The 25,394-nt window shown below is 50.8% G+C and overlaps 1 protein-coding gene across 4 annotated transcripts in view; it reads left to right on the forward strand.

The window, feature by feature from the left end:
• SCTR (secretin receptor) overlaps positions 1–25,394 on the forward strand; it is a 71,350-nt gene that overhangs the window by 25,545 nt on the left and 20,411 nt on the right. For 2 of the 4 annotated variants that reach the window (XM_072788916.1, XM_072788917.1), the window contains exons 3-6: positions 10,675–10,782; positions 16,992–17,095; positions 23,588–23,685; positions 24,639–24,771. In XM_072788916.1, coding sequence (XP_072645017.1) covers positions 10,675–10,782; positions 16,992–17,095; positions 23,588–23,685; positions 24,639–24,771 — 443 coding nt within the window. Of the gene's footprint in view, positions 1–4,316; positions 4,420–6,474; positions 6,667–10,674; positions 10,783–16,991; positions 17,096–23,587; positions 23,686–24,638; positions 24,772–25,394 lie in introns of those variants that run through there. The other 2 variants (XM_072788918.1, XM_072788919.1) reach the window with 2 other exon arrangements.

The raw sequence follows: 25,394 nt of genomic DNA on the forward strand, positions 1-25,394 counted from the left end.
ATGCAGTTTGCTGGTGTATAGGCCATGCATACATATCCTTTTGCAACAGTCTTCCCTCCAAGTCATGGCCTTTGTTCTTGAAATTCTTGATCTGTTGGTTATCCAGTTTCTTACTGTGTACCACGGCTGGGTCGGGGGCTCCTTCCCCTGCTCCAGCACCATGCAGCATAGATACTCCCTGGATCTCAGCTGGCACTCCAGCAGCTCTGCCTGGTGCACACTGCTTTTTCGCTCCTCTCGTCTCCTCCGCCTCCACCTCCTCCTCCTCTCTCTAACTTTCCCACTTCACATGGTGCCTGACTACTGGTGGCAATGATGGTGGAATGTGCTGTGAGCTAGAAGAGGAGGCAGCCTCTATCTCTGTTTTGTGAATTTTACCTCAATTTTTAAAAAGGAAGAGGAAGAGGATGAGAGTGGAGGAGAGAGACCCAGACTTTTAAATTAGACAGTCTGGGGGCACCTGGGTGGCTCAGTTGGTTAAACATCTGACTCTTGATTTCAGCTCAGGTCATGATCTCAAGATCATGAGATAAAGCCCTGCATCAGCTCCGTGCTCAGCGTGGAAACTGTTTAAGATTCTCTCCCTCTCCTTGTGCCCCTCTCCCTGCTCACTCTCTCTCTCTAAAAAGATAAAATAAAAATAAGTTAATAAGTTAGACAGGCTGTGTGACCTTGGACAAGTTACTTAGTGTCTCTGGGCCTCAATTCCCAATTTTTTTTATGGAGTGGTGTGAAATTACAAGCATTCATTTACAAAATATAGCACTTACTGTTATGAGGTGGGAATGGTGAGAACAAAGTATACAGTGATGAGAAAAAGGAACACAGATTCCTCTCTAATCACCGAGGGATCTATTTTTCCACATGTAGTAGAAGTTTGGTAGCCTAGTTTCATCAAATAGGAGTTGGCTTTTTTAGCACATTATAGGAAGTCCAGAACTGGACTTTTTGTGCTGTTTGCCTCATGGTCATAAAAAGGCTGCCATACCTCCAGGCAGGAGGGGGAGAGTACCTGTCTCTGGCAGGAAGAATAGAATCACCAGTAGAAAGGGTGAGATGTACTGGGAAGTCCTGAAGTTCTCTAAGTGACTTCTGCTTATATACCTCATCTGCCAGAACTGGACTGCATGGCTACCTCTGGCTGCAGATGAGGCTGGAGATTGATTTTTAGCTGTGCCTGCGGCCACCTTGAACACAATCACGCTCTGTCAGTGAGCAAGGTAGACAGTCTCTGCTACAGCCGTTATGACTAGCTGATGAGGGAGACATTACTCAAATATCACAAATTATTGTAAAACGGAAACAAGATGAGTAGAGTGTGATGTTCGGCTCTGTGTAAGTATGAAGTGAGGGACTCTGACCTGGTCTGCAAACCCTGGGAAAGCTCCCTGAAGAAGCCATGTTTGAGCCCAGACTAGGGATGAGTAAACTTTCCTATGCAAAAAGGAGAAAGAGCAATCAGGGCTGGGGGAACAGTGGAGAGCACACCTGTGGTGGGAGGAAGGCCGAGGTGGCCAGAACGCAGCCTAGGGAGGAGAGCGAGCTTGTCACAAAATGGGCTCGAGAGGCAGCAGGGCCATGGCCATGCACAGGAGCACACTGGCCACATAGAGGATTTTTAGCCTGATCTTATGAGCACTGGAAAGCCCTGAAGAGTCTTCAGAGGGGAGCTATGAGATCCTCTGTTTATGCAAAGATCACCTTTGCTGCAGCATGGAAGGTGCATTGGAGAAGGACAAGAGGAGGTTCCCAGACCCCCCCTGGAAAGCTAGTGGTCTGGGCAATGGATAATGGTCCTCTGGACTAGCAGGGTTCCTGGGAAGCAGGTGCCGGGAAGAGGGTTCAAACGCAAGTAGCTAATTTGGCAGCTATCCCAGGAACGCCCAGTATGGGGAGCTGAGGGAAAGGAAGGAGCCCCTAAATGTGGCATTCTTTTCATTCACTTTTTTTTTTTTTTTTTGGCATTCAGAACAGGGAGGGAGCTGGACGTGGGTTCCAGCGGCTGGAGAAAGCCTTCAGATAATGGGATTCAGGGGCTGGCATTTGAAAATGAGGTTGGTGTGTGCAGAAAGGGGAAAGAGCAAGGCCACACGAGAAAGGTCTGCTCCTGAGGGTAGGTGGAGGTGGAGAGGAGCGGACACAAGTAAGCAGGTTCAATGCCAATGCAGGCAAGACGTGGTGGAGATTCGACTCAGGGGCGAGGTGGGAGAGGGCACGTCCAGGATGGCTCCCAGGTGTTCCACTTGAGCAACAGGAAGATAGGGCAGAGGAAGACCGGGTGTGCAGAGGGAGGAGCGACACAGATCAGGAGGTGTCAGCCATGCAGAGGAGGGGTCAGGCTGGGGAGCCCCTCTGTACAGGTGACAAAGGGGTTGAGGCTGAAGGAGGTGAGGGTGTGAGGGGGGAAGAGTGCCCAGGAGCCAGCCTCAAGCTGCCCAGCAGGCATTGTCAGGAGCAGCCAGAGGCAGGAGGAAGATCAGGATGTGGTGGGCAGCCTGGACGTTGCTATGTGCTTTCAGCGATTTGCCCATCCTCTGCATCAGGGACAGGGACAGGATGACCTTCACCCCCAGCCCAGCCTTTCCTTCCTCTGCCAGCTGTGAAAGCCACTTGCCGGAGGCAGACCGTGGTCTTACAGTGCTCACTGGGGGGCACCATTGAGCCTGAGCCTCTTGATTTCCCGGAGCCCCTCCTGCTACCCTAGAAACTGTGTCTGGAAGGGCAGAAAATGAGCCACCAACTCAGCCAGCCTTGGGTGCTGCAGTGTTGGCAGCTGACCTCTGCCTGCATGTCCCCAACACGAATGCCTACAATTCCAATGACAGGGCATGGGCTTTTCATTAGCCCTAGGAGAAAGGCCTAAAATGCCAGGCCTCTGGGCAAGAGACAGTGGACTTCAGCTCCTACTGAGAAGTAAGGGGCACTTATCTTGAGAATTAGTGCCTGATGTGTTTGGAATGTTCCATTGCTCTTCAGTGGGTCCAGGATGAGGTCCAGCTCCTGACTGGGCTCTCGTCCATGCCTCCATCCCAAACATTTCCCCATGGCTCAACCAAATTGCTTACAGTTTTACGATTGTGTCAGTTTCTCTGGGCCTCCAGGCCTTTGCACATGCTGATCCCTCTGCTACAGCACCATTCCCTCTTCCTCACTCTGCCAACTACCCTACTTTTTAGACACTTCCCAAAACAATTTCCTGAATGCCCACAGCTCCGCTGGTTAGGTGGCCACCCTGACCCCTACAGGGAGCCTGCTTGTCTCCCTCCTGGCACCTCGGCACTGCACTACAGAGATGTATTTGCTAGACTGTGTTAACTTTCCTCCCCTTCCCTGATGCATGGCACAGGGCTTGCACAGACCAAGTACTCATTGTGTGTTTGTTGACTGACTTACCAAGTGAATGAGTGAGTACAGATACTGACTGAGAGCAAGGAGAGAGGAGAAAACAAAAGAGCTGGCCCTGAGTGGACAGTGGGAGATGAAGCAGAGCCATCCACGAGCCAAGGCCCCTGCAGGCCTGACCTGTCACAAACTAGCTAAGGTGGGGAGTGTGGCCCATGCCACCCATGGAGGGATGCAGAGAGCCTGACCCAGGAGCAGAGACACAAGCCCTTTGTCCTCAGGGAATGCCCATAACAAGCATCGAGCTGCTCTGCTAGCCCCATTCAGCCTCCAAGTGACCCACATCGTTGGCTGGGCCCCCTGCTTGGCCTTCTGGATGCCCCAGTGCTCCTGTTGGCTCCCGCACCATGAGGGCACATGTGCTCCTGTAACCGTGGGGGGTTGTGAGCTGAGCACCAGGGGTGCACACCAGGCCGCAGGACAGACAGAGCCAGCCAGAGTCTCAGTGCTGTTGCTTCCTCTCCGTGATCTTGGGCCAGATCTCTCCAACTTGCCCATTTAAAAATGAGGATATCATGGGGACCTCACGACACCGTTGGCCATATATAGAGGCAGGGGTCTCATGGTGGCAAGGGGCTTCTCTTATGGCCCCTCTGCTAGGTCCACAGAGACCAGGCTGGCCTCTGCTGTGGATGCCTAGGCTCCACCTGGGCCTGCTGTCCACCTGCATGCTCAGCCCTGCCCGGGGAGGCTCCACTATCTGGAACTGCTACCCAGATGCTACGGACGCCGACCTCACGCACACAATGCTTGGGGTGGCTGTGAACGTGCCCACACCGGGTTCTGGGTTGACTGATCTGGAGCAAGTCTGCTCATCCTTTCTCCTTAAGGCTCCCACGTGGTCCTAATGGTGCCTCCAGGTCCAAGAAAGCTCATTAGGAGCTCCTGCCCTGGTTCTGCCTCTAACTCCCTTGGAAGGCCCTGAGCATACCCTCCTTCTGGACCCACTCTCTCCGTATGAGAAAGGGACTATGCTGGATTTGTGGTGTTCAAGAATGTTTGGTGAGGCCAGGGCAGGTGAGTGAGAAGGTGGCCAGGCTCCTCTCCTCGACCCCCCCCCCCTCCAACACACACACAGGGCCCTGTGGGATCTGTTTGGCATGTCGGTCTTCTGCGATTTTCATTTGGGAAAGCGGATCCGTGGCGTGGAAAGCCTAGTTTAAAAGCCCTGGAGGCGCAGGATGTCCGAGCGCCTGGCCTGCTGGAAAAGTCTTCAGGCTCGCTCTGCCGAGAGGTTGGGAAGACAGAGCAGAACATGCAAGCTGGCCCAGGCCTTGCTCTCGAGACTGCCCGGTCCCCGGGCCACCCAGGCCACAGGCCCACAGGCCCTCCGTCCCCAGCAAGGATCCGTCTCCTCTCGGTGCCTGAGGCAGGAGGGGCTGGCCGACTCTCGGTTGGGGGCGTGGGGTTAATGGTTAAGCTGTCCAGTCCTCCCTGGGGAGGAGGTTAATGTTTGATCACCAGAGTCACAGGAAATGCCACTCACGGAGCTGTCCCCGAGCCTGGCACACTTATCACAAATAAAAAATTAACTCTTCAGCTATTCCGGGTTAGGTGGCCAAGGCCTTCCCAGCATTTTGTGGGAACATTTCAGGGTCACCCTAATAGCTGCATGAACCACTCTACCAGGCTATTTATTGCTCTGTTTACAGAAGCTGATACCCCCTTGGAGCTGGCTGGTGGAAGGGCTTTGACTCCATGGGGAAGAATGTTCCAGAGAGTTGGTATGGTGGCAGGAAAGGTGTGCGCTTGGCAATCACAAAGACATGTGCATTCCTCTGTCACGTAGGGGCTGTGTGACCTTGAGCAAGACACTAATCCTCTCTGGGACTTCATGTCCTTGCCTTCAAAGTGGGGACTTGCCATTCATTCCTTCCCTCTTTCTTCTTGTCTCTGCTAGCTGGTTGCCCTGTCCTGAAGAACATGAGCAGGAGGGGACAGGCTGACTTCTTTTTGGGGGGCGGGGAAAGGGGAAGGAGTGAATGAGGTGAAATTCACATAACTTAACCAAACTGAACCAGTATAGAGTGAACAGTTGATCGGCATTCAGGGCACACAGTGCCGTGCAGCCAGCATCCCTCCAGTTCCAAAACATTTTCATTGCCCCAAAATAAAACCCCATCTCCAGTAAACAAACCCTGCTCACTGCCCCCATCCCCTGCCCCTGGCAACCACAAATCTTCTTCCTGTCTCAACGGATTTGCTGACCCTAAATTCCTTTTTTTTGTTGTTTTTTTACCGATTTTATTTATTTATTCATGAGAGACACAGAGAGAGAAGCAGAGACACAGGCAGAGGGAGAAGCAGGCTCCCCATGGGGAGCCCGATGTGGGACTCTATCCCAGGACCCGGGGTCACGACCTGAGCTGAAGGCAGACACTCAACCACTGAGCCACCCGGGTGCTCCTGACGTTGGATTTCTAAACGGAATCCTACAGTATGTGACCTGTGTCTGCCTTCTTCCACTGAGCATGTTTTCGAGGTTCATTCACACTGTAGTCTACACCAGTATTTCAGACATGCTGCTTTTAACAGTTTTTTTCTAGCAAACATTCCCAGCTCCTTTTCTGGATTCTCCTCCTGAAGGGTTCCAGAAGCCAACTGTCTCCCCCCAGTGCCTGACACGCCCACCCTGCCCACAGCTCACTTCCCCTCTCCTTTGCTCGGCACAACAAATCTTGGCTCATTTTTCAGAAATAAGTAACTTATGTTTGTGTAACATTTCAGACTTCTTCTTTTTTTTTCTTTCTTTTTTATTTTTATTTTTATTTTTTTTTTTAGTTTTTACCCTATATAGTAAGTACTGTGATTAACCCCAATTCACAGATGAGGAAAATAGAGGCCCCAAGAGACTCAGGATCACCCAGAGCTGAAATAGGACTCTATCTCACATGTCTTGACTCTAAATCCAGAGAATTTTGTAGTTTGCAACCCTGCCTGAGCTGTGAATGATTGATACCCTCACACTCCCAAGAAGGGATTTAGAAGTTAGAAAAAAAAAAAGAAAAAGACAGACTGTTGATGCCAATTAATCTTTAATTCATGGGAGAGGCAGCATGAAACAAAGAGCTTTAGGCCAGGTGAGAAAGAGCTATTGGGGTGGATGAGAGGATTCTGCAGGGCAATGTACAGTTTGCCCAGTGCCTGAGAGGGGACGGGCTCAGCGCACAGTGCTCAGGAGCTCACCTTAAGGAAAGCAGCCTTCAGCCTCAGGCTCGAAGCGTCCTTCCTCGTATCTCTCGAAGCCTCCATGCAACATCTAAGGTATTTCCCAGTCTGCTAATTCCGTGCCCTGCTTGAATACTTTTAGTGATGGGGAACTCACTACTCCCAATGCAGTGTATTCTGTGGAACAGCTTGTGCTTCCTGGTTTTGGGGTTTTTTAAAAAAGATTTTAGTTATCTATTCATGAGAGACACAGAGAGAGGCAGAGACATAGGCAAAGGGAGAAAGCAGGCTCCCTGCAGGGAGCCTGATTGCAGGACTCGATCCCAGGATCATGCCCTGAGCCGAAGGAAGATCCTCAACCACTGAGCCACCCAGGTGCCCCATGCTTCCTGGTTTAAAGAGAACTGCCCCCCGACCTCCAGGCTGTTTAGCTGTTCCTCCCATGCTCTGCTTTGAAATGTCTTTTTCACCTGGGACTTTAGTTCCCTTGACCCCATCCTGACCACTCCTGTGTGTGGTCCAGCCATCACCTAGAGGGCAACACCTTTCCTGACCCAGATACTGGATACTGTAGATCAGCTCATTAGCAAAGCCCAGGAGGCCTCACCGAGTTGCCCAGTGGATGGCCTAGGGATGGGGCTGGGGTAGCTGAGAAAGGTAAAGAGAGACGCGATGAAGCCGAGGAACAGGCGGGTGGCAGTGGCAGGACACAGGGTGGGTGGCAGTGAGCAGGGTCAGGAGGCACCTGGAAGATGGCTACGGCAGCTCTAGTGGGAGGAGAGAGTTAACACTGATGCAGGCAGAAGCTAGGGGAAGACCCGAAGGGCGAGGCCAGGGGGAACTTGGGTCCCCGTGACCTCCCTTAGCTGGCCCAGCAAGCAGCAGGGGTGGTGTGGGGGGCTTGGGGGGCCGGAGGACCCACTGCCCCCACCCAGCACATCCCCGGGGGCCTGGCTTGGTCCTGGCCCCATGGCACTGCCGCCTGACACAAGGCTCCGGAAATGCTCCCAGGTTATCGTCAGGCCATCTGAGCTCATTTATAAATAAATCAAGGCCTGGAAGATGGATGCTCCCCTCTGGGTGGATGCAGGGCAGACATGCAGTTGGCAGAAGGCTGGCTGTTTGTCAGGCACTGGGCTGGGTGGGGATGTAGAGATGCCCAGGCACTGTGCTGCCCTCTCTTGGATCACCTTCACCTGTAATCCAGGCCCTCCCCGTTGCCAGACCTGCCCGTGGGCCACCCCTCTCTACAGGGGCAGGGGGTGAGGCAGGACAGCAGGACTGCAGGACAGAAGGAGGCTATGTCACCGAGCCTCGGCTGGCCCAGTGCCAGGGGCTTCACAAGTGCAAAGGAGACCGATGTCTGTCCATCAACTCCAGTGGGCAAAAAGAGAACTTTCTCAGTTTTCTGTAACTTTAATTCTGACTCCATTCTCCTGGGGCGAAGAAACCTAACCTAAGCCTTGGGATTTTGTGGCTCTTCCCCACATCTTGCCCAGGGTATCAGAGATCCACAGGGCACCCTGGTATCTGGGGGAGCCCACGTGGTCCTGAGCTTGGTGGCCAAGAGAGTGGTCTTGAGAGCGGTGGCCAACAGATTTCTGTGCTTCGCTGGGAGGCATGGGCTCTGCAAGGCTTGTCTGTGGTCCTGCTGGTCTAGACGGTCCCTACAGCCTCTCCTCTCCAGGGCTGGCTGGACGGCAGGGCTCTCACACCTCTTTCTGGAACCTTGTACGTCCCACTCATCACTTGCCTTCCTTTTCTTCCCAGTCTGAGGGAAGTCTTGCTCCTTTTCTGTTTTCTCCCAAGCATGTTGTTCACACCAGAATTCTTGTTTACCACAAGTCACAAGTGGGAGGATTTCTTTAGTTTTTAAGGCTGAGTAATGCGCCATTGTAATCTTCCTTATCCAGTCATGGTTCGGTGAACACGTGGGCTGCTTCCACAACTTGGCTATTGTGAACAATGCTGCAGTGGACACGGGAGTGCAGAGATCTCTTTGAGGTCCTGATTTCACTTTTGGGGGGATATACCCAGAAGTGTGATTGCTGGATCATGCGGTAGTACTATTTTTATTTTTTGAGGCGCCTCCATACTGTTTTCCATGGTGGTTGTACCAGTTTACATTCCCCCAACAGCGTATGAGCGTCCCTCTTATGTTTTTTTTCCTCCTACGTTCTTAAAAAGATGTATTTACTTATTTTGGAGAAAGAGAGAGAGAATGTGAGTGGGGAGAGGGGCAGAGGGAGACGGAGAATCTCAAGCAGACCCTGTGCTCAGCCTAGAGCCCGATGCCGGGCTCAATCTCCAGACCCTGAGATCATGACCTGAGCCAAAAACAAGAGTCAGATGCCCAAATGACTGAGCCACCCAGGTGCCCCAAGGATTCCCTTTTCTTCAATAGACTTTTACTTTTTAACTTAGCCTCATCCTAAATAATAACAGGTATAAAATCACAGCTGTGACATGCTAGTTCTATAACTTTTTAATGCATATTAAATCCTCTTTAAAAAAAAAAAAACGAGTAACCTATTAAAATGGAAAGCATTTAGCCATGTACCAGCTAGAAGAGCATGCCACTGGGGATGTGCTCCTCATACTGGGAACACTAGGTCTGTTCCAACGCCCTCTGAGTTGAGGCTGGGAGAGAGAGTGTGGCTGCATCATAGCACATCACAGTGCTCAAGACACGAGCAATGCCCCGTGGAGGTAGTAGCATCAGGTCTGCTGCCACCAAGCAGCCTGGAGGGTGGGATTCCGGCTCCACCAGGATTAGCTCTGTCCTCTTGCTCATGTCATTTTGCCTTTTGGAGCTTGGGCTCCTCATCTCCATCACCCATGCTGTGGGGCAGTGACCTTACCCAACCCCTACGGGCTCCACAGGGTCTGATGCATGTGCAGCGCTGATCTGGGTTGGCCCCATCCCCAGGCTTTTCTCCTGCAGGGCTGATATGAGCCAGCTGTCAGGGGGACCCTACTCATGTGGAGGGGAGCCTGCTCCCACCTCACCACCAGCCGCTCCTCTGCTGCCATCTGCACCAGGGCAGTGTCCCCATGGGCCCAGCCTGATGACCCAGGTCAGGAATCCTGCCAGATGCCCTGGCACCCTCTCCATCTGTCTGGCCAACTGGACGTGGGTTGTCTGACCTCCTGGGCAGGAGCCGTGGGCCCATGCCTTGGCTGACCTGGCCAGGCCCAGCCCTGAATTCATTTCTCCCAAAGTGAGGAAAGAGGCCCTTGAATTTTTCCACAGCTGGAAAATGCCCCAACTGCTTCGAATACAAGAGATGTGGCTCATTGTAAATGAGGCATCCTGCAGTCATATATGGAGACTTCTGGAGAAGAGAAAGGACATGGGTCAGCCCCATCTTCCAGACTCCAGAGGCTAGAATAACTCACGTAGACACAGCGGATCACCTGTTACGGGCCTTCCCAGCGCAGTGTCGCCGTCCCAGGGGCAGCTGGGGAGGCCAGAGTCACTGGGAGCCCGCAAGCTCTGGCAGTCTCTGCTCTGGTCTGGTGAGCAGTGTCCACAGCTGGAACCTGGCTGACCAGATCCTGGAATTCAGGAGTCAGTGCGCAGATGCAAGCCTGTTTTCCAAGGGATGCACACCGGGAAGGGCACAGGAGCCTGTGGTAATATAGTGTCATGCCTGGGCCCCTCCCCAGACCGGTTAAATCAGGATCCCTGGGTGTTTTTAAGGCTCCTTAGATGTAAAGCTTTAAAGGTGTATGTTTTTAAAGCTCCTTAGATGGTGACACTACGCAGCCAGGCTAGAGATCCCCCGCTCCCCAGTCTAATGCAAGCTGCCACCAAGAGGTATTCGCTCTTCTGTTCTAGAGAAATCCAGACCTGCCCTTGTAAGGCTGATATCAGATAATATGTGTTCTTTCCTTCCTTCGTGCCTTCAGCGTGAGTGCTTACTGTGTAGATGGCCCCAGAGATACAAAGGCACATCAGACAGCCTTTGGTTCCTGACCCGGAGAGTCACTGCCTAATGGGAACTCTGAGCAGGCCCCGGAGCGCTGGGGACGGTGACAGGTGGTGGGGGAGGCCCTCGGCCCATGCTCCATCCTGTCTAATGCTGCGGCTCCTCTTGGCAGGTTGCGAGGGGCTGTGGGACAACATGAGCTGCTGGCCCTCCTCCGTTCTGGGACAGACTGTGGAAGTGGGGTGCCCGCAATTCCTCCGGATGCTCACTGGCAGAAACGGTAACCACTCAGTGCAGGGGGTGCTGGCTGTGAGGCAGGAGGTGGCCCTCTTGTGGGGGCGCGCACTGGCCTGGAGGCCCAGGAACCTCTGGGGACAAGTGGTGGATGGAATGGTGGGAGGTGGTCCCTGCTGGGGATTGGAGGCCTTGCTTGGGGGTATGGGGTGGGCTCGATTGCAGGGTCCTAAGGGAGGGGGCCAGGAGGCCTTTACTAGGACATGATAAAGGAGACTGGGCTTGCTTCTCTCTGTCCCGTACCCCCATATAGGCTCCCCCATTTCCTTCCATGCTTCTGTCCCCTTAGCAACCAGACCGATTGTTCCAGGCCCTGGGTCTGGGTCCCACCCCGGCACAACCAAACTTTCCAGAACACTTCCTTCCTATCTGTCCATTCTACTAGGTCCTGCTGATAAACTTGCCCTCTCTGAAAGCCCCTGGCCTCCTGGGGATCTCTTGCCCCGGGGAATACTGCAGTTTACAAGGTTTTTTTTTTTTTTTTTTTTTTTTAAGATTTTGTTTATTTACTCATGAGAGACACAGAGAGAGAGAGAGAGAGAGGCAGAGACATAAGCAGAAGGAGAAGCAGGCTCCATGCAGGGAGCCTGACATGGGAATCGATCCCAGGTCTTCAGGATCAGGCCCTGGACTGAAGGCGGCGCTAAACCGCTGAGCCACCCAGATTGCCCAAGGATTTTCTTAATTTGAGGCAGGGAGGTGGGACTGTCTCCGACAGGGAATATTCAGGGACTGACATGGTCTAAAGCCCCAGTCCTTGCTGGGCATTTTCATAAACATGGGCTCATTTTACTGTCACAACTGCCCTGTACATCAGAGACCTTGCCTCTTCCCCTTGACCCAATAATGAGCAAAAATAACAGAGACTACGAGAATTTTAGCACTTTGCCTAAGGTTCAGAGCTAGAAGGTGGAGAAACTAAGATTCAAACCCAGATTTCTCCAACTTCAAAACCAATGCTCTGTCCTTGAAGCCATGGTCAAGGTGGGACTCCAACCTCGAGATGGGGGTGACGCTGGCTGGAAGCAAGGTAGTTTCATGGCCTTTGCCCCTGCCCTCCATGAGGTCATTTAAAGCCTAAAGCCTGGCCTGGCCCTGCTGTCCTTTTTCCCTGACCAACGAGGACCTTAATGAGAATGAACCAGAAAAGATGGTCTAACACTGAAACCCACCAGCATCCCAAAGCCAGGTAAGGAAAGGATGAGGGATCCCTGGGTGGCGCAGCGGTTTGGTGCCTGCCTTTGGCCCAGGGCGCGATCCTGGAGACCCGGGATCGAATCCCACATCAGGCTCCCGGTGCATGGAGCCTGCTTCTCCCTCTGCCTGTGTCTCTGCCTCTCTCTCTCTCTGTGACTATCATAAATAAATAAAAAAAAATAAAAAAATTTTAAAAAAAGGAAAGGATGACTGGGGGTGGGGGACCAAGACCATGAAGTGTGGGAGAGGAGTGTAAATTCCTCACCGTGTAATTCTCCAGTATGCAGGTGCACACACATGTGCACATAACCCCTACCCACCCCCCCCAGATCTGAGGAGCACACTCTCCCGCTCAGCCATTGATGCCCAGCAGACGGGAACTGCAGGGGACCAGGAGACAGGTTTGAGTCCCCCTTCTCCACTTACGGCTTGGATAATGCCAGCTGCTGACACAGGTGTCCCAAATCTCAAAGCCTTCATACAGACACTACCTGCCTGCCTGACGTCCACACCAGCTGTCCCTGATTAGCACCAGGCCTGCACATGATCCTGCTTCTGCCCACACTGCCTTTGCCAGAACTCAGTTGGGTGGTGACACCGACCTGCGAGGGACATGGGAAAGCATGGTCCAGCCAGGTGTCAATCTCCGCCCGAGAGCCCAAGTTATTCATTCTCAGCCTTGATTTTCTCCTCTGTAAAATGGGGAGAATAAACAAGACCAATCTATAAGTCTGGGCTTGGAAATTAATTTTAAATATCTTTCTTTTCTTAAAAAAAAGATTTTATTTATTTATTTGCAAGAGAGAGAGAACGAGCAGTGGGGAGGGATGGGGGAGAGAAAGAGAGGGAGAGAGAGAGAGAGAGAGAGAGAGAGCAGACTCCCTGCCGAGCAGGAAGCCCTGACTCACAGCTGGATCCCAGGACCTGGAGACCACGACCAGAGCTGAAGGCAGATGCTTAGCTGACTGAGCCACCCAGGCGCCCCTAAATATCTTCCTTTGTCCTTTCTCTCCCTCTCTTTTCCCTTCTTGCCCTCCCACAACCTCCATCCTGCACACACAAGCCTGCAGGCTTACCAACAGTCTTTTCCTCCCAGCATCACCGTTCCAAGTATGTGTCGGGGGTCCCTAGAGCTCGCAACACACAAGATTGATCCACACATGGTTGACCTGGAGCAATGTGCTGGTCAGATGCAAGGCCAGGACCAGATCCTGGACTCCCTGTCCAGTGCTCCTTCCTCGCTGACCGAGTTCTCCTGTTGGAGGGACTTGAAGCTCTCCTCCTCTCCCAGCCTCTCCCTCACGGCGCTCGCAGCGCCTCTGCCTCCCCCACCATCATCCCTCCTACCTTCCTGCAGCCGGGCCAGTTAGAGCCGTGCTCATGGCCAAATCCTTCCAGATCACTTGCTAGAACGCCTGCCTGCCTCATTAACTAGTAGCCCACTGACTCCTTCTGGAGGATCCCCTACGCTTTAATTGCTCAAGACCCACTGAAGAGAAAATGAGTGGGAAATATCAGAGAGGGAGACAGAACATGAGAGACTCCTAACTCCGGGAAACGGAGTAGGGGTGGTGGAAAGGGAGGTGGGCGGAGGGTGGGGGTGACTGGGTGGCAGGTACTGAGGGGGGCCCTTGATAGGATGAGCACTGGGTGTTATGCTATATGTTGGCAAACTGAACTCCAATTTAAAAAAAATACTTAAAAAAAAAAGACCCACCGGAGTTCACCGGGGGTGCAGGTCCAGGTCTGCTCCCTGCGGGTGAGGAAGCTGGGGTCCCGCCCCTACCTCTGCTGCAGTTTCTTCTTGCTGCCACGCGGTGTCGCTGCGGGGCCGCAGGAACCACCCGTCTCGGCGTCCACGGGGAGGCCCAGCCCGCTGAGAGCCCTGCGCCTGTTGGGGGGCAGTGTCGTCTCACCCTCCCCCGCAACCCCCCAGCCCCAGGCCCAGGGTACCAGCCAGTCCAGGGGCGCGGGTCAGCACTAGTCTGGCCTCAGCCACCAAGAACCATCTTCTTAGCACCTCCTTCCCTCCCCAGAGATCCCAGATCCGCCTACCCCAGTCAGGAAGGAAAGCTTCCCTCAGTCCCGCAGGATTCCAGGGGCCCCCAGCGCAACGCACGGAGGAGCACCCAGTGAGGACATGAGGACAGTCGGGTGTTTTGGACCAACCCTTCCTTTTGAAAGAAGAAAATAATAATCATAAGTTTAACTATTTCTCAGGGCACCCACTACAGGGGCCCAGGGGTTGGCTGTGCATGTGACTGAGGAAACTGCCGGCCGGAATCTGCCCCCAGATATTTTTCTGTATGTGCCAAGGTCTAGAATGTTCCCTCCAGGATGCATTCCTGTGATTCTTAATGGAGCACCGGTCTTCGGAGTTCCTAGTTAGAAAACACACCTCCCGGGCAGGGGCAGGCTTTGGCCTTTCCCTTCTGTCTTGGGATTGGAGTCTTAAAGCAGTAGAGGTTCCTAGCCTGATTAGGGTCCTGGAGCCTTTTGAGAATTGGATCAAAGCTGCGGACAGGCTCTTCTCCAAACTGCACATATGTATATGCACAAAAATACTGACTGTACCTGCAAGGAACCTCAAGGTATACAGTGTCCTGAACCTGGTAACGACCCCTGACCTATTAGAAATTAACTCCAGAGGAAGTGGGTGGGGTTGAAGGGACTCTAGAGAGAGCCCAACCCTTGTCTCTGCCACAGTTCTGCAAAGAGCCCTGTCAGCAAAGGGCACTGCCTTGTTAGCCACACCAGGGCCTAGCCTGGATCACATGCAGCCTCTGTCTGGGGCATCCCACTGGGTCAGTGAGGAGGAGACCCTCAAACAGGCAGCCCAGGCCAGCCTCTAGGCGCACACTGATACGATACCTAGTTCTGGGCTCCAGGGAGTTTGTGTTCTCTTAATTCAACTTCCCATCCAGCCGGCCTAAATCTGACCACCATTCTTTCCTGTTGCACAGCCTCACTCCCTTGACTTAACTGTGGAAATCTCCCACCCCCTCCTAAATTCCATGACTCCAAGCCCTACCACCCCTGGTCTATTTTGGAAAAGCTAAAAGGAGGAGGGAGTCACACTCTGGTGTTCACTTGTGCCTGGCACCAGCCTGGGCCCTTTCCGCATGCTATCATGTTTCCTGCCCAGTCTTGCAGAGTGAGTGGTTATTCTCACTGGCACAGAGAAGTGATGCCCCTAAGGTCACACCCAGATGGCCAAGAGGCAGTGCCGGGTTTCAGACTCAGATCTGGCTAGTTGGAAACCCGTCCTCCAGGTCTCAGGAGCCCTCATGGACTGGCATTCCCTAGATCCAGAAGTCCGTGGTCTCCTGGTGCTAGAAGCTTCCCCGGGACTGCAGAGTCACATCCTGGCTGGGGACTGTTGCTCAATTCTGGGGCTCGGTTTTCTTGTCTGTAGAATAAGCTAGTGGTACCTCCCTCACTGGGTGCTATGACGATTCGATCAGAATCTGTACATTAGCATCGTGGCTGGTTCTAGAAATGCCAGCCAGATTTCTCTAGTTCAGTGGAACCTGTTTGACCCTGAGCCCTGTGAACCATTCAGTCAATGGAAGGCACCTCCTCCTGGTGGCTTCCCAAGGCTTCCTTCTCAGCTGGCAGCTCCCCTTCCCATGTCTTCAGGCTGCTGTTCTAAAAGGTCCTTGTAGGCAAACTTCCCTGTTCTCTTATAGAAGAGTTTAGAGAGGGCGCTTCATCTGCACTCAGTGGCTCTTCTGGCCAGCTGGTCAGCAAACAGATGAGCAAGGGGTCTGGGTAGGCACCTGGAGCCCTCAGGAACTCATCCTCTGCCAGGGGAGGCGGGAAAGCCAGCCACCACTGTGTGTGGGGCTCTGGACTTGGCTTTGGCCCTGTGCTGGAGAAGGGCAGTGAGCTCTGCGGGAAGACTGCAGTTATCCTGTGATTCACAATGCAGAGAAATGCAGACGTGTGGCCTGAAGGACTGAGAAGACCCTCCTTTCCATGAGGGGTGGCCCCCTGGGAGGTTGACCTCAGTGCCGCTGCTCTGGTGGTGGTTTTCAGGTGTTGGTTAGCAGGTTGTGGACTTAGATTTGAAACGGAACTTCCTTGGTGCAGCAGTAGCACCAGGAGCCAGAGGAAATTTCACCATGGGTGTGGCCAGATCCTTTCCAAGGGTGCCAGATTCTCGGGGAAGCCACCCATGAAACGACAGTGCAGACCTGGGATCAGGATAACCAGGAGAAAGAAAGGGGGCCAGTACATAGTGTGTGGCTAAGATTAAGGGTTGGAGACCTGGGGTCAAATCTCATTTCCCCCACATCCTATGCTGTGATCTTAAGCAGATTATTTAACTGCTTTTGCCTCAGTTTCCCCAACTGTAAAATGGATGCAGTATTTACATGTTATAATTTATTTTACAGGAAAAGTAACTGCCTAGCTCATAGTCTTGCTAGGATTATGAGTTGCTACCTGCCATAGGCTTAGAACGGTGTCTGGCACATAGTAATCACCATGTGTTATTATAGTAGAGCTCAGAATTTTATAATTGAGTAAATAAATCATCATTAGTGAGGTGAATGGGTTTTTTTTGGTTAGGGTTGTATAATCAAAATTGCTTGAGGCTGTTGTCCTTGAGCACGACACTTGGCCTCTTGAATCTTATGGGACGCTGCAATCCCTTGAAAGAGTACTGGTGTCCTCCCAGCGTGAAGGTTTATTATTCACCTCCTGTGAACACCCAGCGGATTGGGGAGCAGCCCCTGTTTTGGGAAAACCCTCAAAAAGCCAGAAGTGGCACCCCAGCCAGTAGGGGTGGAGTATGGGGAAGTCCCTCCTGGAGCGCCAAGGGACCTTGGAGCTGAGATTGGAGCCTGGGAAGGGAAGGTGAGGGGTGGGGTGGGGGTGGGAATGGAGGTGAGGGATGGGGTGACCTCAAGTCCTATGGGGGGCTTGGGGTCCAGCGGAGGAAAGCTGCTGGGACCATAGGGTGCTGCTCACCTGCAGGATGCTTGGCCCCCATAGGTTCCATGTTTCGAAACTGCACGCAGGATGGCTGGTCGGAGACCTTCCCCAGGCCGGACCTGGCCTGTGGGGTTAACGTGAATGATTCGTCCAATGAGAAGCGGGTAAGCCTGTCTGCCCCTCTTTTCCAGGTGGGGGCCTGTAGGGTGAGAAGCCCTCTGGGAGAGGACAGAGTAGGGCCAGCCCTGGGTCAAGATCAGGGGACTGGGAGCTGCTCCTGTTACCCCCCATGTCCCCTGCTCATCACCTGGGGTTCACAGGGCCTGCCTCGCTGCCCTGGTCTGGTGTTCATGACGGAGATGGTGTTCCCGAAGACCCAGACACGGTGAGAACTGCCCTGTGCCACCACGAGACGGGGGGTGATTTAGTCATGAAAGCGAAAGAGAAGCAACATGGTGGCTAAATGCCTGGACCCAGACTGGAGAGTCTGAACCCTGACTGTGACCTTGGTCGGGGAGGGAAGGACTTAACTTCTCTGTGCTTCAGTTTCTCCATCGAGGAAATGTGGCTAATAATGGTTGTGACCTCACAGACTTGTCAAGAGAACCAAATGAGGTAACCCAGGGAAGTGCTGAGCAGGGTGCCTGGCTACAGTAAGTGCTCAATAAATGTTTGCTCTCGGGGTGTCTTGGGCTCTGATGGGAAGAAACGAGCAGACTGGTATAGGGCTGGCCCATTTAAGAGGGGATGCTGACCAGTGGGCTGAGCTTCTCCGGGTGCCTGGAGTGCCCAGGAGTTTCAGAGAGCCCCTCATCCTTACTTTTCCTGCCTGATTTGTACACATCCTTCAAGACTCCACTCCTGCCCATCAACTCCAGAAAGCCCTTTCTTCCCACCTCCCCACCCCAGGATGGGCTCCCTTAATATGTTTCATTGGCCCCCACCTACTACCTACTACGTTAAATGAAATTGTCAGCATGTGCCATGGGCATCCATCTCTCTCACTAAAATGCGAGCTCTTCAAAGGCTTTAATTCACTTAACCAACATTTATTAAGCACCTACTATGAGCCAGACTTGGGTCTAGGTGTAGGGATATTACAGGGACAAATCAGTAGCTTGTTCACTTCCAGGCCTCCAGACCCCAGCACAATGCCTGGCACCTACCAGGTGCCCAATGAATGTTTGTTGTTGTAGTGACCACCTACCGTGAGCTGGCTGCTTGATACAGTTACACGAAATCCTCAGAAAGATTCATTGTAAAATTGTCCCTATTTTGCAGATGAAGAAACCGAGGCTCAGAGGGGTTAAGGAACATGCTCAGAAACTAGTGGAGGCAAGAGTCAAACCAAGTTAATTCCAAAAAGAGCCTGTGTTCTTTCCTCTAGTTTCTTTTTTTTTTTTTTAAGATTTTATTTATTTATTCATGAGAAATACAGAGAGAGGCAGAGACACAGTGAGGGGGAGAAACAGGCTCCCTGTGGGGAACCCAATGCAGGACTCGATCCTGGGACCCCAGGATCACGACCTGAGCCAAAGGCAGATGCTCAACCACTGAGCCACCCAGGCGTCCTATCCTTCCTCTAGCTTCTGCTACCTCCCTAGTACAGTGCATGCCCCCTGTGAGATGCTCTTTTGTAGCCCCGTGGGCTAAACTCCCCAGTGGGAGTCCAGATGGACAGGTTTACTGGTCCCTTGGAGGATGGGGTGAGGGTGTTAGAGAAGCATGGGTGGGGAGGAGAGAGCAGCAGAGTGAAGGGAGAAAGGATGAGGTCTTGAGACAGACCATACCCACTTCTGAATTTATTCTAAGACTCTTACCTCTGGCCAGTTCTGCTCTGTATGGAGACCAATTGGGGAACCAGAGTGGAGACTTGAGTTTCTTCCCTCCCAGGGCTTGTCATCCTGTTTGGGGAAACACACGAGGTCTTCAGATCTGGCCAGAGCAGGGTGCTTTAATAACGAGACCAACAAGCATTGATCAGTGGGTACCGATGGTTTTGAAGGACCCCTGCAGGTTACCACTTCTATCACTGAGTATCTGAGGACAGGAAGTTTATGTGATCACATTGTCAAAAGCCATAAAATTAAGAAAGAACCGTCTTATGATGGATGGCATCTTAAGGTTCAAAAGGATGCTCTGGGCTGCAAGAAATAGAAATTTCCAACTTGCCTAATAAACAAATGTGGCTCATGTAACTGGGGGTGCAGAAAACAGGCTTCAGAATTCTTTAACAAAGCAGCCCTAAGAAGCTGCCGAAGGATGAGTTCTTTCCATTTCTCCACCTGCTATCCTGATGGCTTCTTCTTGAGGCTGGCACCTCTCTTGATGGAAGGTGACTGCCATTGGTGATGACAGCCACAGACTCCTCGATGCCTGCTTGTCCAGGAGGAGGGACAGCCTGATTTTCTATGGCTCTTTCCTAAAAGTAGGAAAACTTCTTTACCCAAACCCCCGCAAGCTTGTCCTCATATGACTTGAGGCCCCAAATGACTTGAGCCTGTCCACCCCTGGACCATCCTTGGCAAAGGGATGGGACACAGGATTGACCTAGGCCAGTGGTTCTCAAACCTTTTGGCCTTGGAACCCTTTTACACACTTAAAAATTATTGAGGACCCCAGGGAGCTTTTGTTTTTGTGAGTTATCTCTATTGAAACCACATCTGAGACACTGTTGGCTTAGACCAGTCAGCTGGGAAAGGACAAAGCCCAGGGCCTTAACCATGATATTCATCCAGGATTGAAACTAAAATAACCGGGAGCTAAAATTTAACAAAGATAAGTGCAAAGTTTGGACTTAACTCAGAATTTTAATTGACCAAAAATAGTGGAAAGGAGACCTACCTCGGCTTCAATGCCCATAAAAAAATTTAAAAAAAATTAAAATCCCTAAGATCAGAAGGGTTTCCAGACTGTGTGATTTACTGGAGCCTAGATTCTGGTCCATGCTTTGTCTTTTACTCTGAGATCTGAATCATCCTATTGACTGAAAAAGAAATGTCTTTTTTCTTTTAATCAAATGATGATGGAAATGTGCATTTGTTGGTTGTCTTTTTTTCAATTTCCTTACTTGGCACATGCCACTCTACTTATTGACAAATGCCCATAGTGGACTCCAATTGGCAGAAAGACCAGGCTGCCGCTTGAGTGAATAAAATGGGTTTGCTTACCTACAGCAGAGGTTGCCACAGCCTTTGCAAGTAAAGTTTTATTGAGACATAGCTATGGCCATTTGCACTACAAGAGCAGAGCTGAGCAGCGGCAAGACACCAAATGGCATCCAAAGTCTAAAACATTTATTATCTATCCCTTTACAGAAAAAGTCTGCTGACCCCTGATCTAGAGGATGCAGAAGGAATTTGGCCCAGTCAGGAAATACATCAGAGAGACACGCAGCTTGATCTAGGACAGACAGCAGTGAGGCTTCTGGATCCCAAGCCCCCTGGGGGGTGGCACCCACTGCAGATGTGGAGGGCTGGCATACTGAGGACACAGCAGGCCTCCTGGGAGGAGAGCTCTTTCTGGGTCAGAACTTAAACACACAATGCAGGAGCAAGTGGGGTTGGCTGACGTCCTGAGGGTTCCCTGGCAGACAATAAACCCGACCTCAGGACAGTGCAGAATATTCAGGCCAAACACCCCATACTTGTCACCCCCTGCCTCCTCATGCTGTCACAGACTGGCCCAAATCTGCTTCTGAACTGGGAGCTGCCAAACCATGTGTTCCTAGGAGTGAGGCTCATGCCCTCAGGTATGGGGCTCATCCTGCCCATGGCAAGATTATAGGCTGACATTTATTGGTCCTCTGATTTCTTAACATCTGACTGCTCCTCGATGTCCCAAAGTCCAGGCACGGTTAATTTAGCAAAGGCAGCTTACTGCCTTTTTGGCTCTCTTCCTCATTCCTGGGAGGTGGCTCCTGGCTTCTGGGATCATAGTCATCTCAGCGGGGAAGCTCAATGTCACATGGCAACCATCCCATCAAACGCTACCTCTTGCTCTCAGAAAATTTTTGGTCACCCTGAGTCAGATTTCTTTTTGGTAACTTCCTCACCCTGGAGCTCACACACTGGGTCTTATGCTTCTACCTGTCAGTCATTCTAATACTTTTCTCCCCCAAGTTTGTTTGTTTCCTTGGGGCATAATATACCCAGTTTTTTCACGCACTCTTCCCTTCTCCTGAAATGTTCCAATTTATCAACGTGCCTCTTAAAATACCATGCCCAGAATTGGACATAACATTCTAAACACCCCAATGTTTCCTGCTGTCCCACAGCACTCCATTTTGTAACTGAGATTGGCCTAATTTTTTTAGCAGCTCTCTCATACTCATACTTCATATGACCGATGACTTGTGTTGAAGGGTGGAAGGATGATGGGGGTGGAGGTGGAGGTGGGGAAAAATTAACACGCTCCAAGTGTCTTCTAAGTGCCAGGCATTGTCTAGATACCCCACCTGATACCTTATTTGTTCCTACAAGCCTGCAAAGTAGATATTATCTACATTTTGCAGATGAGGAATCTGAGGCTCAGAGAAGTTAAGTAATTTGCCCAAGGTCACACGGCTGGTGAGTAACAGCCCTGGGTTTGGAAACCTTGTCTCTGGGCTCTGAAGCCGCATTCTTTCTCTGCAGTATTAACACCACGGAGCTTGGGCCATTTGAACTTCAAGGTCATTTTCATATGAACAGCTGTCAGCAAGGTTTCCCCAAAACTATCCTTGTGCCTGTTTTTTCTTTTCTTTTCTTTTCTTTTCTTTTTTTTTAAATTAATTACCCTTTTCTTCTGGCTATAAAATAGTACTTACCCACTGGAGAGAAATGAAAAGTGTGGAAAAAATACAAATAAAAATAACAACTATGTCCACAAACTTACCACCCCAAGTTAACCATTATTAACATCTAATACATCTTTTTACAATCTTGTGATCTATGCATGTATGAGATTGAACCACATGAAATGACCAGTATTCAATCATTTGACCTACAAAAAAAAAGGGCATTTTCATGTCATTCAACTTACCACTTTTTTAAAACAGATGGCAAGAATCACACTGTACATGTAAAATTTGAATTCTGCTTTTTCGCTTAATGTTACATTCTTAGCATGTGCTGACATCTTTTAAAACTCTTGGTGAGCATCATCTTAATGGTGGCATACATTAAAATAATTTAATTTAAAATAATTTTGTTAATTGTTCTTCTATTGTTGGACATTTGAGTGTTTTTCATCACAATGATTCTGTGATAAATATCTTGTGATGTATAAATATGCTTTTCCTTTTGTGTTTATTTCTTCTTGTGTGTGTGTGCTCATTTCTTAGAACTAATTGTTAGAGGTAGAAGGGAGGTCAAAAGGAGAACACTTTTTTTTTTGGAATACACTTTTTAAAAAAGATTTTATTTATTCATTCATGAGAGACGCAGAAAGAGAGGCAGAGACACAGGCAGAGGAAGAAGCAGACTCCCTGCAGGGAGCCTGGTGTGGGACTCGATCCCAGGATCCTGGGATCAGGACCTGAGCCAAAGGCAGACTCTCAACCACTGAGCCACCCAGGCATCCCGGAATGCATATTTCAAAGGTTCTTGATACATGATACTTTCCAGAGAGATTGAAGCAATTTTTACTCCCACTATACCATCACCTGCATAGGATATTATTGCCTTTAAATATTTGTTAATTTGGTTGGGAACAAATGGTATATAACATTATTTGTTTAATTTTCATTTCTCTGATTTCTTTTTAAGACTGTCATACTAGTTTTTTTTTATCTAAAAGATGCAAAGTTTATATTTATATTTATATGTCACATTTTTCCATCCCACTGAGATCTTTCTGAATCAAAGAAGAGTCAGTAGTGTGAGGTGGTGGTTGGCTGCATTAATAGGCGTGCGGTGTACAGGTCAGGGGAAGTGATGATCCTCCTTCCTGGTCAGAGAATACATTGGAGCTTTCCAGCTACCAGTTCTGGGTGTCTTATTTAGGAAGGATGTTGACAATAGAGCATATCAATTGAACAGAAGGATGAAGGATTGTGGCAAGAGATTGAAGACACAGGAAAAATGTCATTCTGAGAATGTATGTGAGAGATGAGTGAGTAGAATAGCAGTATTAAGAAATGACAGATCTCTGTACGATATTTGCAACTCTTCTATAAGTCCAAAACGATCTCAAAATGACACGTTTATTTTTAAAAATAACGATAGGCCTTAGGTACGGACAAATTCAATTTATTTCAAGTGGCTCCAGGAGTGGGTCCAGAAGAAGAACCAATAAGTACAATTGAAAAGTAATAGATTTTAGCTTCACAGGAGAAAAAAATGATCTAATATTTTTGCACTGCTGTATAGCAGCTGACTTCCTAAAAGGCAGTGAGCCTGTATTCCTGGAGGTGTTCAAGCAAAAGGCTTGAATTCAGGGTGGTGGTAAGGGGCGCTATACATGGAGTAGAAGCTTGAGTTTGGCAGCAGATGATCCCCGAGGCTTTCTCCAAAGCCAAGATGTTCCCAGTCTATGAATTGAGGCCCATGGAGTGATCAGTGTAGCAGTCCCTATTGAAAGGTTCAAGTGGCCCCATCAGGTATCTCTGAGGCAGAAAACAGCACAGGCGGCCGGGTGGGCGGGTGGGTGGGGCTGACACACGCCTCTCTCTGCAGCACGAGTACCTGATGAAGCTGAAGGTCATGTACACTGTGGGCTATAGCTCCTCCCTGGTGATGCTCCTGGTCGCCCTCAGCATCCTCTGTGCTTTCCGGTGAGAACACATTGCCAGCCCTCTGTCTCCCCAGCCTTCTCCAGGCACAGAACTTGGGTCTCTTTAAATTACTTGGGCCAGAAAAAGGAAGGTATGGGTGGGCCACCTTGTGGCCTCTTGCTCTCGATCTTACCTGTGGCAAAACACTAATATCCCTGTGGCCTTATTCATATTTCTATTCATTTAGCATTTCCTGACCATATCTAGGAACTTACTGCACCACTTGCTTTACATGTGCTATTTGTAATTTTCACACAACGCTGTAAGATAGGTATCATGAGCCCCATTTCATAGGGATGTTAGCCAGACTCTTGGTTGCAAGAAATAGAAATCCACCTTAAAACAGTTTAAGGAAACAAAGGTGACCTGACCTACATAATTGACAAAGTCGGGAGTATCTTCCCGGCTTTAGGAATGGCTGGATCTAGGTGCTCAAAGGTATCAGCAGAACTAGATTGTCTCCCTCCCTTTCTCAACTCTGCATTGGCCTCATCCCTAGGCAGGCTCTCTGCAGGGGTGGCAGAGACAACCACCAGCAGCCCCAGGGGTACATTCCACGGGCTCAGCCACATCAGGACAAGGAGAGCCGCTTGCCCATTAGTTGCAGTGAAAGTCCTGGGGTGGGGTGGGGGGAGGTTCTCATAGGTCGCGCTTGGGTCGCACACCCAGCCTGAGCCAATCACTGCAGCCAGGGGTTGGAGTACTCTGATTGGTCAGGTCTATCAACAGGGTAGGGGGTTTGGAGCCACCCCCACCCAGCGCTGGGATGGGTTCCCCATAAGAAAGCCTACTTCTGGTACCAGAAGACTGAACGAGTATCCGACTTTGACCCTTTCTGCAGAGGAGGAGGCTCAGGCTCTGGCAGGTGAAAAGGTTTGCTCAAGGTCGTAGAGCTAATGTGTGGCAGAGTGCCTGTGGCTCTGGCCCCACACCCTTGCATTCTTTCCCTCCAGGAGGCTCCACTGCACCCGAAACTACATCCATATGCACCTTTTCGTGTCCTTCATCCTGCGTGCCCTGTCCAACTTCATCAAGGACGCGGTGCTCTTCTCCTCGGACGATGTTGCTCACTGTGATGCCCACAGGGTAACACACCTGCAGGCCCCAGCGTGTGGCCAGGCCTGCCCGCCTTCCCCAGCCTAATTTTTGAAAGGGTGGCGGCCCCATTGCCCCGCCCCCAAGTACCTACTTTGGCTGCACTTCATGCCTAGAGCAGAGGGGCCGGTGCTGGACTAGACCTGGGGATGAGGGGAGAGTCCTGCGTCTCCAGTGCACAGTCTGGGTCATGTCTGTGAGCAGTTTGTCAGGAAGCTGCTGGAGGCTGCCCTTTGACTCCCAGCATCTAGGAGTGGATTAGCCACTGGAGCAATGAGATAGGTAGCGAGGCTTTCCCTCCACCTGCCAAGTCCCAGCTGTGGACAGATGGCCAAGTCTAAAGAGGATTGAGGTTGGTTGTAGAAAGCAAAATGGGAGCACACGCCTGTGTGTCCACATCTGCAGGTCTGTAGTAAAACTATTGTTTTGTTAAATCTAACCCCCTTCCTCCTTCTGCAGGCTCAGATGACGACTCTTAATTCTTTGCAATATCACTCTGTGTATCAGTTGGGAATTCCTTTTGCCGCATATAACAGAAAACTATGCATCAGTGGCTTAGACAGATGGGGGTTTCCCACATAAACAGTCCGCAGATGGGAAATCTGGAGGTGGCA

This window comes from Canis lupus, chromosome 20 (assembly GCF_048164855.1).
Source record: "Canis lupus baileyi chromosome 20, mCanLup2.hap1, whole genome shotgun sequence".
Lineage (NCBI taxonomy): Eukaryota > Metazoa > Chordata > Mammalia > Carnivora > Canidae > Canis > Canis lupus.